At 39.6% G+C, this 19670-nt stretch overlaps 1 protein-coding gene across 5 annotated transcripts; it reads left to right on the top strand.

Moving 5' to 3' along the window:
• Positions 1-12250: 12250 nt before the first annotated feature.
• LOC107632140 (protein MEI2-like 3) lies at positions 12251-18871 on the top strand. Of its 5 annotated transcripts, none has more exons than XM_088487709.1 (14): positions 12251-12739; positions 13641-13897; positions 14733-14783; positions 14875-15021; positions 15117-15541; positions 15806-15964; positions 16054-16170; positions 16254-16405; positions 16622-16713; positions 16862-17840; positions 17932-18016; positions 18092-18160; positions 18235-18414; positions 18498-18871. In XM_088487709.1, exons 3-14 carry the CDS (start codon positions 14753-14755, stop codon positions 18540-18542), a joined length of 2481 nt encoding a protein of 826 aa, XP_088343835.1. In that variant the 5' UTR covers positions 12251-12739; positions 13641-13897; positions 14733-14752; the 3' UTR covers positions 18543-18871. The 5 variants fall into 5 exon arrangements, with proteins under 5 accessions (XP_088343835.1, XP_088343839.1, XP_088343832.1 ...); XM_088487713.1 differs by having other exon boundaries at positions 12297-12739; positions 14878-15021; XM_088487706.1 differs by lacking the exon at positions 12251-12739 and having other exon boundaries at positions 13547-13897.
• The last annotated feature ends 799 nt before the right edge of the window (positions 18872-19670 follow it).

The following is a 19670-nucleotide window of genomic DNA, read 5'->3' as shown; positions in this document are numbered from 1 at the left end:
CGATTGTTAAATTGTTTTTTTTTCTTTTTGGTTTTGTTATCCAATTATGCTAATGAAAGTGCCTAGACGATGCATTAACTAGTGAATTGGGTCTACGCAGACAAAAATTGTGATGATCTTTTTTTCAGTAAATTCTCATAATAGTCTCTGGGTTAGATTTAAGGAATTACTTAATTTAATTATCCAAATTTCAATTTCACCGTAGTAATCTCTTAGATTGAGTTTTGGGCTCCGCCTCCTCACTTCTGACTCCTCCACCACTGTGGCCGCAGCACCACCGCCTCCACAAAACAAAACTCCGGTTATAAAGCAAACAAATACATCAAACATGCATGCTTACAGCACTATGCATTTTCAAGATTCATCTTTCAATCAGTACTGGCCTGTAGTACTTCCAACGCCGTTAGATTCTAACAATAACAATTCAGTTTTATTAGTCAATACTTTACCATTACCGCCACCGCCATAGCCACCACAAGAGAAGCCACCTCAGCAACCTGAAGAAGATCTTGTTACAGCACCGACAACCACCACGAGCACCGCCACAGAAATGGTGAGCTCTTGCTTCGGAATCTACGCAACGCTGCCAATCGTTCCTCATTGCCAGAAAGTCGTTTCCGCTTTCCAAGTCTTCAACGGAATCAATATTAAACGAAAATGGCGAGCTCCTGTTATATTGCTTTCAAATTAAACGAGTCAATATTAAACCGTGTTAGGCTGACCTGTAAAAAAATATTTAGTGTAATATATTTTATATTAATAATGATTTAATTATAAAATTAAAAATAGTATAGTGTTTAATTAAAAAAATATAAAAAATTAATTACAAATTTTATAAAATTATATAAATGAACAGAATAATTAAACCCACAATATTTCATAATTATATTTAGTTAACTGTTTCGGATTCAACTCTCGGATCTGAACCAGAGCCATTACAATTCAGTTAGACGGGTCGCTAATACAGTTCAGACCGGTTTAATAGCTACAAATTTTTAACTGAACATTTAAATTTAAATACTTTTTTATCTTAGTTTACAAGATAAAGATAAAATAACGACACAAACTATATAAAGGGAGGCTCCCTCAAGTACGTTACACATTCCTAATCCCATTCTATACCTTTCAGATCCATTCTGACTTGAGTGTTAGAGTGTCTTTGCAGGAACTACTCCCGCCGCTTCAAGAAGATCTGATCCCGTCACCACCCAAGACCGGCGAGTCCCTGATCTATCTTACAATCCGTACCGGCAACTTCCAGTACAATCACGCCATCTGTGGGGACTTGCCAAGCCTCGGCGATATGACGGAAGAATTCGAGGAGCGATCTTCAAACCTTCACCATGAGTAAGACCCACCCAACCCGACGGACGAGTCATGGAATGACATCCCCCCACCGACCCACGGGAGGATATCCAGTGTCGTACACCGCCAGCCGACTCCTAACAGGCAGCAACAAAAAAAAGACGATCACCAACTCAATAAGACTAGAGCAACCGATAGCCTAGGAGAACGATACTAGCAGAACATACAAGCTAATCGACCTCTAGAAGCCGATCACGGCGAGAAACCAAAAACGAAAGGTTGCCTAAATGACGACAAGGGAAACGGTGGGACCGCAGTGTATCCCGAGAGCCAGAGCACCAACGCGACGACGCCGATATAAGGCACCAGTGGGGCTCCAACGGACAAGGAGTGAGCACATGATAATGGGAGCTACTCCATTCACTGAGAGAATCCTAAATGCCAAGTTATCGAAGGGTTTCGACAAGCCAACCAACATGAAATACAACGGGACGAAGGACCCACAAGAAAATCTCATGGCCTTTGAGGCCAGGATGAACTTAGAAGGGGCCGCCGATGTAGTTCAATGTAGGGCCTTCCCGATAACCCTAATCGGTCCCGCAATCAAATGGTTCAACGCTCTCCCCAATGACTCGATAGCCAATTTCGACGACATCTCCAAAAAATTTATGGTACAGTTTACTATCAGGATTACAAAAGCGAAGCATTGGATCAGCCTGGTCGGAGTCATGTAAAAGCAAGATAAACCCACAAGAAAATACATCGACAGGTTCAACGATGAGTGCTTAACGGTGGACAAGCTCACGGACTCCGTAGCCAGCCTCTGCCTAACCAACAGACTCATGAATGAAGATTTTCGAAAGCATCTTATCACCAAACCAGTCTCGATTATGCATGAAATCCAGAACGTTGCAAGGGAATACATAAATGATGAAGAGGTAAGCTAAGTCATAGTAGCCAATAAACGGCAGCACGATAATACGACACCTCAAAGTAATCCACCGTCCAAAAACAACCCAAAGTAACACTACAAATCCACTGCTCCCAACCAACCACCCAAGGTGGGAAAGTTCACGAACTAGACCCCCTACCGGCCCCAATCACGAAGATCTACCACCAGATAGTGGAACGAGGCATCCTCCCGAAGGTCCGACAATTGAAAGAGCGGACATGCAGTAATAAAATCCTGTACTATGACTATCACAGAGGATACAGACACGACTCAAGACTGCTTTGACTTAAAAGACGCTCTCGCACAAGTCATCCGAGACGGCAAATTTATGGAGTTTGCCAAAATCATTCGAGAACCTAGAAAAACCAAAAGGGAGAGATCACGGGAACGGGAAGGACGCAATCCCAAGATGATAAGGCAGGCGCAATAAGAGAGCCCAGAAACTGACCCGACGATCATAGTGAACGTCATCACCAGAAAAGATGCGTTCGAAAAATCCAAGTCATCGCTAAAAAAGGACCTCTAGGTACTAGCAGTAAAAGACGAACAAAGAACCCCTCCCCTCCCGATGACGATAATGTTCTCCCCCAATGACTGCCAGAACAGCACGTCAGAGGAAGACACCCCTTTCATCATATCAGCCAAGGTTGGAATCGGTTTAGTTAAGCAAATACTCGTGGACACCGGAGTTGACTCCAACATCCTTTTTCGAGGAGCTTTTGACAAGCTAGGACTCTGAAACGAAAACTTGCAAAGCCACCAAAATGGAGTAACCGATGTTGGAGACAATTTTCTCAAGCCAGGCATTTCACAGTACTACCAATCACCATTGGATCCGGTAACAAAAAAAGACCATACTCTCCAAGTTTGTGGTCTTAAAGGATTCCGTGGCATAAAACATTATCCTAGGGAGGAAAACCATCAACGACCTCTCCGCCACCATATTTTCCAAGTTCCTCATCATAAACTTTCAAGCCGAGAACGGAACCATCAGAACGAATCACGGGGACCGAGAAACCGTAGTAGAATGTGACAACACCAGCCTAGCCCTGCAGAAACGATCCCGAGCCACAATAGGAATCTTTCTCGCTGACTTGGATGCACGCCAAGATGACCAACCCAGACCGGAACCAGAGGAAGACATGGAAAAGCTACAGATAGGGCAAACCAAAGATGAATTCACATTCATCAACAAGAGTCTGCACTTCAACCTTAAAAGCGACCTCGTAGAGCTCCTAAAACAAAATAGAGACTTATTCGCATTCACCTCGGCTGACATGCCAAGAATAGACCCAGATTTGATGTCCCATGGACTAGCCTGGATCCCAAAGGCAAGCCAATAGTGCAAAGAAGAAGGAAAATATCCATGGACCGAGCATCTGAGGTCAGGAAGTAGGTCAAAAGCCTACTTGAAGCAACCTTCATCCGAGAACTCCCCTACATGACTTGGTTGGCCAACGTCGTGTTGGTCAAAAAGGCAAACGACAAATGGCGAATGTGTGTTGACTACATGGACTTGAACAAAGCTTGTTCAAAAGACACATTCCCTCTTCCAAATATTGACGGGCTAGTAGATGCCGCCTTAGGACACCAGTACCTCAGCTTCATGGATGCGTACTCCGGGTACAACCAAATACCCATGAACTGACTAGACGAAGAAAAAATCGAGTTTGAAACCCCCGAAGGAACGTACCACTACACAGTTATGCCCTTTGGGTTAAAGAACGCTGGGACCACCTATCAAAGGCTCGTCACCAAGATCTTTAAAGACCTCTCAGGGACCAAACTGGAGGTCTATATTGACGACATGCTTTCCTAGGCACAAACAGGCGAGGAGTTCATTAGCGACCTCAAACTCATATTAGACACCCTGAGGAAGCACCGGATGCGCCTCAAACCGACAAAATGTGCCTTCGAAATGGAGGCCGAAAAGTTCTTGGGATTAAGCTGTTGAGTTAAGAAATTAACTAACTTAATTGATGATGACAAATACTAATCTAATGGGTTAAACATCCAATTAGTTTTGATTGCATTTGTTTAAATGATACAGGCTTAAATCAAGTTGCAGCAGCCCAAACAAATAAAAACAGAAACAAGATCTTTGGTGGGCCTCCTATCACTCAAAGCCCAAAGAAGAATAATGCAAAGCAACTAGCTGGGTTGAATGGAAATTATTCAACCCAAACCCAAGAAGACTCCATCAAGATGAAGCTTTCCAAAGCACCTCACATGTTTGCTTCAGTCACAATCAGAAAGAAAGAGAGAGAAAGGTAAATCACAAAAGGCTAATGTCTAATCACCCTAATCAAAGCAAGCTAACCTAAGTCAGAGGTAAAAGTGATTTATTTTCACTTGCATGCAATTTACTTTCTTTACTTCTTCTCCAAATTTCTGCAACCCCAATTTGGGAAAAATGAAGAAAGTGTTCTCTGTTAATCACTGTTGTAAATCAAAGACTAAAATTGTTTCTTGGAGACAAAGCACTTGTTCAAGGATTCAGATTTAGGTTTACTATTGAAACATCTCTCTCTCTGCTGATCTGAGGCCTTTGGTCAAGCAAAATGACCAGTGTTGAAATCTCTAATTTGGGGGTTAATTGAAGAAACTGAAATGACAAGCTTGAGAAGCACACAACTCAAGGAGTTGACTCAGAAGAAATCAACCCAGCAACTTGGAAAGAGATACAAAAAAAATTTCAATTTTTGAAGACAATGAGAAAGAACCAGAGTCTGAGTTTCATTGGGAGCTTCCTGAGAAGGTTCAACATTTTGGACAGTGCTATCTAAAGAAAGAAGCATTCCACCAAGATGAAGAACTTGATTAGTGTTTGCTTAACCTGGTTCATCTTATAGCTACAGAGGCTGTTGAAGCATCAATCTCCTTCATGTTTTACAGTTTGTAATTTCATTTTCAATGTATATCTTTCTGTAATTTTTTGAGAGGAAAAAGGCTGAAAGAGAGAAATCAAGAAAAAGCCTATGAGTGACAAAAGGCTGAGTGATACACTTGAGTGAAAAGCCTAGAGTGATTTCAGATTTCTTTAGGTTGTTTCTATTTTCTTGTGTCTTGTACCTGTGAGGTACCCTTTTCTAAGTTGGGTTAGCACTTAGAGTGAGTTAGGTATTAGCATAACTAAGTTAAGTTAGGATAGAACTTGAGAAGGAAAGGATTGTGTCAATCCTGTGAAATTGGTGTATGTAATACTTTAACTATAGTGAAAATTCTACTACTGTTGTGGTGGAGACTGGATGTAGGTTGCATTGCACAAGACAACTGAACTAGGATACATGCTGGTGTCATTCTTCTCTTTCTTTATGTTCTATTTTCTAACATTTATGAGACAAAACAAAATTGTCTCTTAAAATTTCCTTTGCACAGTTCAAACAGAATCTAAGTGAAAGCTTATAAGTAAAGGCTTATTTCATTAATGTAAAAGAAGGTCATAGATTCAGCTCCCCTTCTCTAAGCCTTTTACAACCTTCAGAAGCGAACCCAAAAAAGTACAAGGTCATCCTTGATATTAGTAGCCCCGCAAACCTCAAGGATATCTAAAGGCTAATCGGCCGAGTTGCCGCCCTCTCACGTTTTCTCAAAGCCTCGGCCCAAAAGGCCATCCCCTTCTTCAGACTCATGAAAAGGGTATAAGCTTCAAATGGGAACCCGAGTGCAAAAAGGCTTCCAACACTTCAAAAAAGTGCTACCAGAACCTCCCATACGCTCAAAACTCAGAATGGGAGAGACACCGTACCTCTACTTATCCATAACAAAAGAAGCGCTAACAGAAGCGTTAATCCAGGAAGACAAGCAAAAGACACAAAGTCCAGTCTACTTCATAAGTAAGGTTTTCCAAGATACAGAGACGTGCTACTTCAGATTCGAAAAGCTCGCCTACGCACTACTAACGGTGTTCTGATGCCTTCGGCAGTACTTCCAGAGCCACCCCATTGCGGTTCGGACAGACCAGACTGTCAGGAAAGTACAGCAGAAGCCAAACCTGGCAGGACGGATGCTCACTTGGTCGGCCGAGCTGTCACAATACGAGATCAGATTTGAACCCAGGAACACAATCAAGGCCCAATCCATGGTGGACTTCATCGCTGAAATGACCCCAGGAAATGAGTCAACGAGCTATGGAAATTGCACGTTGACGACTCATCAAACACGAGCTCCGAGGAAGCCGACATCATACTGGAAAATGAAAACAAGATCGCTACTGAACAATCCATTCGATACGAGTTTCGATCTCTGATAACCAAGCAGAATACGAATCCCTCTCTGGAGTAATGTTGGCCAAAGAGGTAGGCGTAAAAATACTAGAAGTCTGTAGCGACTCACAGGTAGTTAGCTCCTAAATAAACGGGGACTATCAGACACGGGACCCCCTGTTGCAATAGTACTTTTCCAAAGTCAAAGAGCTAACCCCGAATACAACGAAGTGACCATCCGACACATTCCTTGAGAATGAAACGCCATAGTTGATTTGCTCTCTAAACTAACAAGTACCAAGTTGGTCCCCGGGAACCGATCACTGATCTAGGAAGTCATTAGGACCCCATCCATCGTTACCACAACCTTGGCAAACCTTTCTATGACGAATCAACACTTCTGGACCTTCCCAATCCTCCGGTACCTCAACGACAGGAACCTACCCAAAGACGTAAAGGAAGCAAAATATATAAAATGGGAAGCTACAATGTATGCCACAATAGCGGGGTAACTATACAAAGAGGGCTATCCCAGCCCCTCCTTAAATGCGTAGAGCCCAACGACACGGGCTACATACTTCATAAAATCCACGAAGGATGCTGTAACCATCACATCGAGGGAAAAAGCCTAGCTCAGAAAGTCATCCAAGCCGGGCACTTCTGGCCCACCAGCATTAGAGATTCTCTCAAATTGGTCAAAAGCTGCAAGAAATGCCAAGTCCATGCCGACCTACACCAAGCATCCCCTCATTAGCTTAGCGTAATAACAGAGGATCACACCTTCAGAACTTGGGAAATCGACCTCGTCAGTCCGTTTCCCATGGCTCCCAGGCAACTCCGATTTCTTATAATCACCATTGACTACTACACCAAATGGATTGAAGCCAAAGTGCTGGCCATGATCACGGCCACCCAATGCCAAAAATTCTTTTGGAGGCAAGTCATAACACAGTTCGGAATATCGGAGATCGTAATCTCTGATAACGGGACCCATTTTGCAGACAAATGATTCCGATAATTTCTAAAGGGACTCGACATCTCCCAGAGATTCAGTTCGGTGGAACATCTGCAAACCAACGGCTAAATAGAAGTGGCCAATAAAGCCATCATAAAAGGGCTCAAGAAACAGCTAGACAAAGCCAAAGGCCTATGGGCCAACAAACTCGGGTTAGTACTCTGGTCATATCGAACATCACCTCAAACCTCCACCGTGGAAACCCCGTTCCGGTTAACATACGGCCTGGAAGCCATTATTCCCATATAAAATTGGGAACCAAGCCCCCAGAGGACCATTGGGGGACACGATGAAAATGCATAATGGGACCTCGCGGACTAGGTCAGAAGCATAGCCCACCTGCATGAACTAGCCTTGAAACAATGGGTGAGCCTAAGGTACAATTAGGGTATAGTGAAATGAGACTTCAGGGAGGGAGTCTAGTCTTACGGCGCAATGACGTCGGCCCTTCTACCCCAGGAAAAGGTAAACTCACACCTAACTGGGATGGGCCTTATCGAATCATGTTGGTAATCAGGAAAGGAGCCTACAAGCTGGAACGACTTAATAGGCACGAGATAACAAGGTCATGGAACGCTGCAAACCTACTGCATTTCTACTTTTAAGAAAGCCCAACCGATTTGGTAACTTTTTCAAAATGTTTTATTTAGTTGTTTTGCAAAGTCACTCTTAGTTCTTTAATGTTTCTTTTTCTTTTATTTCGTATTTTCGTTTCTTCGGGTACTCTTTCATACCCAGTTAACAACGGGAGGTTTTAACGAGGCCTACCATTTAATAAAAGTCATTTTTTCTATTTTAAACAACTCATGCCCAAACAAAACGGTACGAAAAACATTTCATCGGTGTTCTAACCAAGCAAACGATACGAACAGAATAAACTAGATGGCTACCCCGGGGCCCAATCACTGCCGAGGCTAACAAATGGATATCTATAAATAAACACAAGTACTTAAAATGGCCCACCAAGGGGCTTGATATTCATACAAAACAGTGCACCAAAACAGGTCACCAAAAAACAGTTCAACGAGCCGAGAAAACGGCTTACAAACTTCACAAGATAAATTGTTCCACAAAAGTAATAGTATAAAATGTCGAACAGACGGCTTACAAACTTATGAAACGAAAAAAGAAATAGCAACAAAGTACTACAAATCTACGATCTGACCATCCTTCACGGTCCAGAATGCTCCCATCACGGACACGTCCACATCCGGGGCCAGAACATAGACTTGGGCCTTCAAAACCCCCTCAGTAGCTGCAATGGCTGCCCGAGCATCATCTAGCAGGGCGGCATTTTGCTTCTTTAAATTTTCCACCTCGGCCTTCAAATTCTCCGTCTCAGCACGGGCAGCGGCAGCAACACTCTCAACATCAGCAGCCAGTTTTTGGGCCTTACAACCTGGATTAACAGCTCAGTTTCCCGCTTTGACAACCTCAGGATCTCGATACTAGCATCTTTGGCATCCTTGGCCACTTTTACCCTGGCAACCTCAGTCGCCTCCAACTGTCCCTTCAAAATGCCCAAATCCGCTTAAGCCAGCTTCAGCTTCCTATCCAAATGAAAAGTTTGCGAAAGCGTGGGATCGACTTTCCGAATTATGGCAGTGGAGCGAAAGAAGGCACGGTACATCGACTTAGCTTGGCTGGACAGATCACAATCCCTGAAAAACTCCTCAGTCCGGGCAGCAGGTGATGGTCGATAAAGCCAGGAGCATCAAAGGAGCGGTCCATCACACAGGAAACGACCACCCTTGTGCTAACCCCCTCCCAACCAGCGCGTTCAACCCGCTTGTGGCTTTCTATTAGTCTCGGGAATCGGGATCTCCCTGAGGTCATCATCCCCGACGACCCCCTGTTGGATGATCTTCTGCGAGACCATTTGCAAACTGGGGATTGAGGTTCTCAGAGGAGTTGACTAAGAGGGCCCCTCAACCCCAGCTTTCGAAGTTTCCACGAAAGAAACTTTTAAACGCTACAAAGTTGTCAATCCGTCAGCCATGCCAACTACAAAAGCAAAGAAGACAAGAGAATTAACAAGTCATAAGATCAAAAGACAGATACATAAAACTCGAAAACAAACAAAAAAAACCTACCAATATAAGACCTGCCCACCTCGGGATCCCCCATCACGTTGCAAGGATTTAAAGGTCGCCAACAAGACGTCGCCAATTTTCCTATTTTCGGAAGGCAACCCCTCGTAAGTCACTCTTGTCATATAAGAAGCCCTGGACTCAAAGTTCCAATACGGGCAAATCTGGTGCTCCCCCTAAGGAAAAAGCCAAAAGGGATGATAACCCTTGACGGGACAAACCTTGAAATACTCCGCCTTGAAACCATAAATGAATCTTTAAACAAGTCGAAGAGTCGGCGGTTCATTTGGGCTTGGAAAGAGATGTGTCCTTTCCTATGTTTTCCCTCCTTATGCGGAATGGTCAACAAGAAGAAAAATAAGAAGACTTCGACCTGAGCCAGAAACTCTAAAAAGTCACAAACCAACTCAAAGGTCCAAATAGCCGCCTAGCTGATCAGAAGTAGTTGAGACGGTGCTACAAAACCTGGTTTAGGAGAAGGGTAGCCGAATCCCTAACTTAGTAAACAGAGGTTCGTGCACCCAAATTCAGTCCGGGACACGAGGGGAATGCAAGTTGAGATAGCAAACCCTCTCATTTTCGTCGGTAAGCACTAACTCGTACTGTCCTGCTGCCTCACCACCTAAGACGGCCCCTTCATCATGGAGCCTCTGGAGGTCCCCTCATCCAATCGAGAGGGCGTTCCTGAAATGTTGACGTTACCCAATGATAACCATTTGGCACACCCCTGCCGGGAAGATAGGACCCGAGTTCCCCTGAATTTTCCTCCGTCTCACAATACCTATATCCAAATAGGATTTTCACTGTCAGACCACTATCCAAAAATGCAAAAATACATAAAATTCCTAAACCATACTAAAACTACAATCGAAGCATCATACCAAAATCCTTAAAATTACACCAAACGCAATACATCAATCAACATTTTCCCATTGATAAACACAGAAGCATGCAAAAACACAAAAATAGTAAACAAAACAAATATGCAGAAGCAAAATATAGCAATCAGAGTGACAGAACACACCAACCTGATTCTCAGAAAGCGAGTGAAAAAAACGAAGCAACAATGAGCAAAGAGGCACAACATGGAAAGCCCAGCGAACGTTCAAGCGGAGTACAGTACTAAAGAAATTTGCAGAGAACGTTTTTTAGAAAGTGAAGGAACGAAGAAGAAGAAAAAGCAGTTGCAAATAAATAAAACCCCCCAACGTTTCAAAAAAAAAAAAAAACGAAAGGGTGGAGAGAAAAAGGGAAAAAAGGAAAACTTCTCTCCTCCCACTAAGCGTCATTATGACACCTTGGGAACCGCAACAGACGAAAACCCTTAGAAGAAATGCGACGACCAAGCAAACTGGACATGCGCGAACCCCCGATCTTGGCCGCAAAACACGAGACCTCATCATCATGTTTCCGATAAACATGAGGAACTTCCGAACCTAAAGAGCGGTCCCCAAAACGGTTGAAAACTCGGCCCGGTTCTCCGATCTCGGCCAAGACAACTCGGATAGCACTCCATGCTAGACTCACGACAAGACAAATCCTTACAAGCAACAAGATTGAGCAAGCACACTCTCTCGCTCCGGAGATAACTGTTCCAGACCCGACTCTTGGATCCTAAATCAGAGTAGTTACAACTTGGTTACACGGGCTAGGCCACCAATACATCCCAGACCGACCTAGTGGTCACAAATCCCTAACTAAACATTTAAATTTAAATTCTTTCTTATCTTAGTCCACAAGATAAAAATAAGATAACAACACGAACTATATAAAGGGAGTCAGAGGCTCTTTCAGATACGTTACACATTCCTAATCCCTCCTATACTTCTCAAATTCATTCTGACTGGAGCGTCAAAATATCATTATAGGTACACATTCCTAATCCCCTCCCGCCACTTTAAGAAAATTGGATTTCGTTATCATCCAAGATCGGCGAGTTCCTAATTTATCTCATAATCCGTAGATCTATCTCATAATCCATACTGATAGCTTTCAGTACACTAATTTATCCGCTCATTAAAATTGAAGATTACCCATTGTTTTTTTTTATTATTTTATTTTTTACATACTGTTTTCAAAACTCTGACCTTTTATGATGACGATACCATTTTTTGATATGTGACAATTATATAAGGATTTATTATGGAATGTACACAGCTTTTCGCTTATAGAAACTAACTAATAAGGTCATCTTAGGTTGCTTGTGTTTATGGGAACAGCATATGAAGATTCAAAGCTAATTTTCCTCACCCATTTACCTTTTAAGGAAAATGTTGTAAGGCACATCACACAACACAGCACAAGGAACCTCCAAACTTCAGCGGAGTTGTCATAAAACTTCATTTATTTCGATGGAGAATTTTTGGATAAATTTAATAGAGTTCGAGTTTCTTTACTTCTAAGGAGTTTGTGGTTCTATTGGACTAGTATAATTAGAGAAAATTGATAAGATCTAACATTTTTAATAGAAAAAGAATTTATTGAATCAGTTAGTATCAATTTAAATACAAAATAAAATCTAATATTTAATATTTTTTAATATTAAAAAAAAATACATATTTTATATTTGTAAGAATATATTTACTTAATACTAAAAATGGATCATGAACTTTAATCTCGGTTCAATTTGGCCTCTTAATTTCTAATCAATCTAATTTGTAGCCTAAAATTTTAAGGCATGATTCAAGTTAGTTATTTTGTCCATTTTTATCACTGAAAAAATGACATGACACATTTAGTTGACACCTAATTCATCTTGTCACTAGTTCTAAAGCACATCCCCGATACCTTAATCTTTCTTGCTCTCCGTCTTTCACAAATGGTTGGGAGCTCACTACTCAATCCCAGACACCACCACACCATAAGAGATCACCTCAGCGACTCGTCCCACCTCGGTTTACCGCCAACGCATGCTCGCTGCCGTCGCCCCGCCTCTCCTGAATCCTCCGCGTCATGTGCTCACATGTCGCGCTCTCTCCTACGTATGTGATCGACTAATCGTGCCTTCGCCAAGGAGTGTTCGAGGCCTCAAGTTGTGCTTCCTAGTTCTTGTAGCGTGTTGTCGTTGTCCGCTAGCACCCAACCCAAGGCCTTGTTTGCTTGCGAAAATCATCTCTATCTTTCATCTCTGCTTGCATCAGCTGCTCATATCTCGTCGCGTCTTTGTTCGTCAGTGAGTGTTTGAACTGTGTGTGGTTGTTGCTGCTCGTCGTCAGTGGCTATTGCTGTCTGCATTGTACTGTTTGATTCGGCTGCTACAACAATAGTCAACAGGTAATATCTCTTCTTTTTTTTTTTTCAGATATTCTAATATTCTATATTAATTTTTAATAGTTAATTTATTGATGTTATTTTTAATTTTATTATTGATTGATTTATGAATTTGATTAAAATATAATTAAAAAATAGTATTTAAGTGAAGATTTTTGGAAGTTTATATTGAAGATCAATAAAGAACACTAAAATTTCATTGTTAAAATTTGATTTAACATATTTAACAAGTTCAACTAGATGAATTAAAAGTAAATCATATTTTTTATGACCATTACACTAACATGCTAGAAAATTGAGAATTTTTTGTGAATAAATTAGAGGAGGTAAGAGAAATGATACTCAAATTAAGGTATGGTTTCAATTTTCATTATAGTTCATGTTCAATTTTGTGGAGACTACTATTATATATGCATATAAATTAAATTCACAAATTAAAAGAGTAATAAATTAATCGAAAAAAAAAGGCAAAAGTAATCTAATTGAAGACGACATTTTGAAAAAAGTTTGAAGCGTGTTATGCTATTTTTCTGATAATTTAAAAAAACAAAAGAATTAATTTAAATCATGCTTTAGAATTTTAGAACTCATTTTGAGTATAATTCCTAGATATGTACCATAATGAATTCCATCAAATCCGCTTGATATGAATTTGGACATGATTAATGAGATTAGTACTATATAATATAGTAGTATTAAGTATTACCCTGACCTTATCTTTATCCTGAATCCAAATGTGAATTCTCTCTCTCTCTCTCTCACACACACACACACACAATCATTGTCTGCTCCTTTTTATTCAGCGGTGTGGCCCAATCATCATCAGCACGATCTTCCTCTGCAACTCACTCGCTCTTCCCCATTCTGCCACCGTCCCCAAAAGTGCCAAAACACTAAGTGACCTGTTTTGTTGGTTGCTTTGTTTCTTCTTCTTCTGATTACAAGTGGCTTCTCCCCATTCAGTTACATTAACATAACCAATTTATTTGCCTTTTTGCTCCCAACCCACCAAGTTCTTTGTGTCCCTGCAGTTGCCTCCTTCAAGAAGGAAAAAAAAAAGGTAACTTTTTTGTTACTAGTACTGTACTTAAATTGGGCTTCCTTTGATTTTACTGTTTATGAATTTCGCAATGCCAAAGTTTGAGCCTTTTTAATGTTTTATTTTCTGGGTTTGGTCAAGTTGATCAGGAATTATTTATTTTATTTTCATTTTTTCTTGGTGGAATTTCTCTGCTTTGAGAGTATCATTGAGTGCAGCAGTTATGGTGGTTGATCAGTCAACTTTCTTTTCTGGGATTTTTGCAGTTATGGTATTCTCAAGTTTCTTAATTGCTCGAAGTCTTGGTTTCTTGTTTTTCTCTTCCTCCCCCCCCCTCCCCCCCCCCCTCCCCCCCTTCTGCCAACCGTTAATTATCATTGTTATCCTTAATATGGTTAGTATATATTTTTTTTCTCTTCTTCAAATGTGAATGGGTAAAAACTGTGTGGCAGGTTGATTTATTATTTTCAAGTGCTTGCAGACTTTGCGGTGTTGGATATGTTGATTTGTACTAACGGAGAATATAGGCTTGATTTGTCAGTTTCACTTTTATGCGATGCATGGACACATTTTTTATTTGTTGCCTTATTTAGGGAAAATGGGAGGGTGGGTGGGGCAATAATATTGATAGATCTGCATTGATTTACTTTTCCTGAACTTAAAAGAGAAAACTGTAGATGAAAATATTGCCAGAGGCTTATTATGTGTATAGATGAAGATTTTCTTAGTATTTCAAAATGCCGGTATAATTGGCAGTTTTGTGAGTTGTTTAATAGTAATATTTTACTTGCAATGTATCTGTTTATAGCAAAAGCAAAAATACTTACATATATCTTCTTATCCATGAATGAGGCAGAAGGGTGTTGCAAACTTGCAATGAAGGAGTCTGTAGACCATTCTTATCCTGGTAAAATTTCAAACATATTTTATTACTTTTCCTATTTTGGTTATCAAGATGCCTTGCCATATCAAATTGAATGATATTTCGGTATTACTAGTAGGTCCAACCAAGATTCCATCAGAAAATACACCTAAAGAAGTGCAACAAGGTGCATGGGAGGATTTATCTAGATCTGATCTATACCATGTTTCATTTCATACGGGCTTCTTTTCTAGGTCATTGCCTGTTCTGTTACATGAAAAGTGTAAGTGTTGATTGATTAGCTCTAGCTGTTTTTTAATCTGTTAGCACTTTTTTTTTAAATATAATTAGTTGACCGGTTTTTTCATTAACCTCTAGTGAACTTAAGCGGTGCTGATGGCTTTAAAAAGTCCCATCAAGATGTAGATGGGAATGGTTTACTTGAGGATGCTGATACTTGTGTGATAGGAACCATGCTTCCAGATGATGAGGAGGACCTTTTAGCTGATTTTGACCTAAGTGGTTTGCCAAACTCTCTCGAGGATTTGGAGGAGTATGATGTTTTTGGTAGTGGTGGAGGTATGGAACTGGAAGCTGATCCTCAGGAAAGTCTTAATGTGGGTCTGTCAAAATTAAGCTTCTCTGATGGTCATGTTGCCAATGGTTTGCCCTATAATTCTTTTCTTAATGGTGGGGGGATTGTTGCTGGAGAACATCCATATGGAGAGCATCCTTCTCGGACATTATTTGTTCGAAATATTAATAATAATGTGGAGGATTCAGAGTTGAGAGCTCTTTTCGAGGTCATTTAAAAATTTAACATGAACTCTCTTCCAATAACTTTCATATCTTTCATTATACAACTTGTTAGTTCTCTTAATTCACCATCTTCTCTGCTCTATCTTGGCTTGTCACTGTTTAGGAAAAAAATTATGTGGAACAAGACATGCAGATTTTGGAAATTTAAAGTTAAACATATTTAGATTAAAACAGTACATGATTATTTAATTACCATTACTTGTGCTATACAAATTATTAATTCTGTTTTTTATATGTTCTCAATTCAGCAATATGGTCACATTAGGACTCTATATACTGCATGTAAACATCGTGGGTTTGTTATGGTATCCTATTATGACATCCGTGCTGCTCGAACAGCCTTGCACGCATTACAAAACAAACCTTTACGACGCCGGAAACTTGACATTCACTTCTCAATACCAAAGGTTCCTGAGCAGCTCCAAAGTTCTCTGATTTATCAATTTTTTAATTGAATGCCTTTGGCCATCTTATTCTTTTTCCATTTTGATCCCAGGATAATCCATCTGACAAGGACATCAACCAAGGAACCTTGGTAGTTTTCAATTTGGACCCATCTGTTTCGAATGAGGACCTCCGTACAATATTTGGGGCATATGGGGAGGTCAAAGAGGTGACAATTTATCCTTCTTTATCTGTTTACACCCTTGTCATATATTTTTTGAATATCACATTAACGATTTAAAATAACTGCAGATACGGGAAACGTCTCACAAAGGCTATCACAAGTTTATTGAATTTTATGATGTGAGGGCTGCAGAAGCAGCACTAAAATCATTAAACAGGAGTAGCATAGCTGGGAGGCGAATAAAGGTGGAACTTAGCCGGCCTGGCGGAACTCGTCGAAAGTAATTTCACTGTTACTTATATTTTGAGTCTCTTTATCTTGATCTGTGGACTGATTTGCATCCATTGTTAATTTAAGAAAAGATTCATGAAGTCATCTAACTTGAACCATTTTACCATTGAATAGAGTAGCACAAGTAATATGCTTATGTATATTTTTTTCTAGCACCTTTTATTGATGCATGAATAGATAAATGATATTAGCTTATACCTTTCAGTTTACTGCTTCAAACAAATCAAGAGCTTGATCATGATGACAAGCTAAGTTTCCGACATCAGATGGGTTCACCTGTGGCCAATTCTCCACCTGGTAGGTTTCTAAGCTATTGAATATCCTTCATGTATCTCTGGCCACCACTGCTTTGATTTACACTATTGATTGTTATTATTATTACTTTTATTATTTAAGCTTTTTGTACTTATTATTTTTGACACGACACAATCGTGGTTTATAACAGGTTACTGGTTGCGGTTCAACAGCACCGTTGAAAATAACTCATTTCAAACTATAAGTGATTCTCCTGGTTCTGGGATCATGAGTCCATCAATAGGAAACCATTTACCTGGATTAGCTTCTGTTTTGCACCCTCCACTATCCAATGCCATGAAGGGTGTAGCTATTGGGAAAGATTTAGCAGGGAGTCAGCATGCAGAGCATATATTTGCTAGTAGTAATTCATCGCATGGAGAGACATTTCAATCTCATTCTCTTCCAGAACCAAAATTCATCCCATATAGTGGAACTTTGTCTTCTTTTGGTTCATCTCCTTCAAATGGATCCTCGGTGGAAACCTTATCAGGATCACAATTTTTATGGGGAAGTCCGAACTTGTACTCACAGGACATCAAACCTTCAGCTTGGCCAACACCATCTGTGGGGCATTCATTTACAGCAAATGGAAATAGCCATGCCTTCCAAAACCCTGCTCAAGAGAGTTCTTTTATTGGTTTGTCCCAGAATCGTCACCATAATCATGTTGGCTCTGCTCCATCAGGTTTTCCTTTTGAGAGAAACTTTGGAGTCCTTTCGAAGTCGCCTGAAACCTCGTTTGTGAACCATGTTGGTTATGGAGGCATAGGTCTGGGTCACAGTAAGGGGAATTACATGGTTAATATGGGTGAATCCGTTAATGCTGGCATCACTATACCAAGAAATATGTCTGAACATGGTTCGCCAAACATTGGAATGAGATCATCTCCCAGACTTAGTCTTGTGTTTTCGGGTAATGGTCCATACCCAGGATTGCCACCTACTACTACTACTACTACTACTACTACTTCAGTGTTTGGTTTCATGGACCCTGGGCGGAATAGGCGCATAGAGAACAATGGGGGCCAAGCTGATAGCAGCAAGAAGCAATTTCATCTTGACTTGGATAGGATTAAAAACAGTGAAGACAGAAGGACTACCTTAATGATAAAGAACATCCCAAATAAGTATGGCTAACTTTTACAAGGATGTTTAGTTATCAATGATGACTTTATTCTTTTCGTTGAAGGATCATACTTTGTTGTTGATGACCTGCAGATACACCTCAAAAATGTTATTAGCTGCTATTGATGAAAAGCACAAGGGTACCTATGATTTTTTCTATCTACCAATCGACTTTAAGGTAGAGAGCGCCTTTTCTATAGTCTCCATTTAAACTAGTGAAGCTTAGTTAATCTTTTTCCCCTTTTGATTTCAGAATAAATGCAATGTGGGATACGCATTTATCAACATGCTGTCGGCATCGCACATTATTCCATTCTATGAGGTTATTTGTTTTTTGTGCATATTTCTCATTGTAACTAATGTGTTTGATTATAACTAATGTGTTTGATTTTGCAGACATTTAATGGGAAGAAGTGGGAGAAGTTTAATAGTGAAAAAGTTGCATCCCTGGCATATGCACGAATCCAAGGAAAGGCTGCATTGGTGAACCACTTCCAGAATTCAAGTCTGATGAACGAAGATGAGCGGTGCCGCCCAGTCGTTTTCCATTCACAGGATCCTGAAGGTGGTGATAAGGTAACAATATCTATCATTGATGCATGGAGGATCATACAAAGATTTACTTGTAAAATAATGTCCTAACTAATGTGTGTTCCTAGATCATACAAGATTATACAAGTGATTCGACCTTGGAGACAAAATAACATTTGCCAGATGCAGAGTTGCATGTATATTTATTTATTTTGCCAGGAAGCTTTCAAAAGAAAAAAGCTCTGAGCATTTTGGTTGATTGATTTGGACAGGAGGTAACAAAGGATTAAAGAGTTGAATATTTAGGTGGTTTATTAAAATGTTGATATGGTAAATTTAGAATTGACTAGTTGATGGAGCAAGCCAACCAAGTTGTATAGAGGATTAGTGTATCAGCATTAAAATGCATATATATTTTCTACATTACTTGTCTCTTTGACTCTGGATTGCTCTGTTGTTTGGATAATGCTATTTATGATTTATTTTATTTTGTTTTATTTTTTAGAAGTTTGAAGTCATTTTTCTATTTTTTTTTTTATCTCAGTTACCTATTATCACTTTTTTATTAAAGAGAAAAAATTATATTTATAAATTTGTCAAGATAGACACCAAAAAAAAATGTCAAGTAACGGAGATTAATTTCATATTTTATCTTATATGTATACTCAGATCTTATTTATCGAGTAAATAAGATTAAGTATCAGAGATTTGTCATAACCATGTTTACATTTTAAAAGACATTTTTGTGTGTGACTATTTTAAAAGACATATGTGTATAGTGTATACCTAAAAGATGAGATATCAAATGAAATTGCTAAAAGAAATGATATTTGTAATATGATTTTTTTAATTTTAAAGATAATATTAATATAATTTATTGTGATTTGAATTAAATTAATTTAATTCAATTTTTTAATCTGATTTTGTTTGATTCAAATAACTGTAATTTGTGTAGTATCAATTTGAATTTATTTTTTTTTAATCTAATCCTTATTATTTGAATTGTATTATATAATTTATAATTTATATCCATCTGAAATTTAAATTTTATAATTTAAATTATATCTATCTAAATTTTGAAGTGAGTTCAAACATTAAGAGCTCATTCATGAGAGCATTTTTTTAATTTAGATATGGATGGGAGAAGGGATTTTTACGCAGCCATAGTGTCAGAAGTTAAAATCGGATCGTTCGATTTGTAAGAAGTACAAAAATTGGATCGTCCTCTGATTTTTTGGTACACAAATCGGAAGGTATTTGTGTTTAAAAAATTAAAAAAAATTGGGATACACGGATCTGAT

The sequence above is a fragment of the Arachis ipaensis genome, chromosome B10, assembly GCF_059453495.1.
Source record: "Arachis ipaensis isolate K30076 ecotype BB chromosome B10, ASM5945349v1, whole genome shotgun sequence".
NCBI classification, from domain to species: Eukaryota; Viridiplantae; Streptophyta; class Magnoliopsida; order Fabales; family Fabaceae; genus Arachis; species Arachis ipaensis.
Note: the sequence above shows the minus strand (reverse complement) of the source record. Positions and strands in the feature narration are given on the sequence as shown.

Excerpts from the sequence above, each read along its gene's own strand:
- LOC107632140 (XM_088487697.1), top strand. The coding sequence starts at position 14,753 with ATGAAGGAGTCTGTAGACCATTCTTATCCTG. Across the intron at positions 15,542-15,805 it reads AGTTGAGAGCTCTTTTCGAG|CAATATGGTCACATTAGGAC; the intron begins GTCATTTAAAAA and ends TTCTCAATTCAG. Across the intron at positions 18,161-18,234 it reads ACATTATTCCATTCTATGAG|ACATTTAATGGGAAGAAGTG; the intron begins GTTATTTGTTTT and ends TTGATTTTGCAG.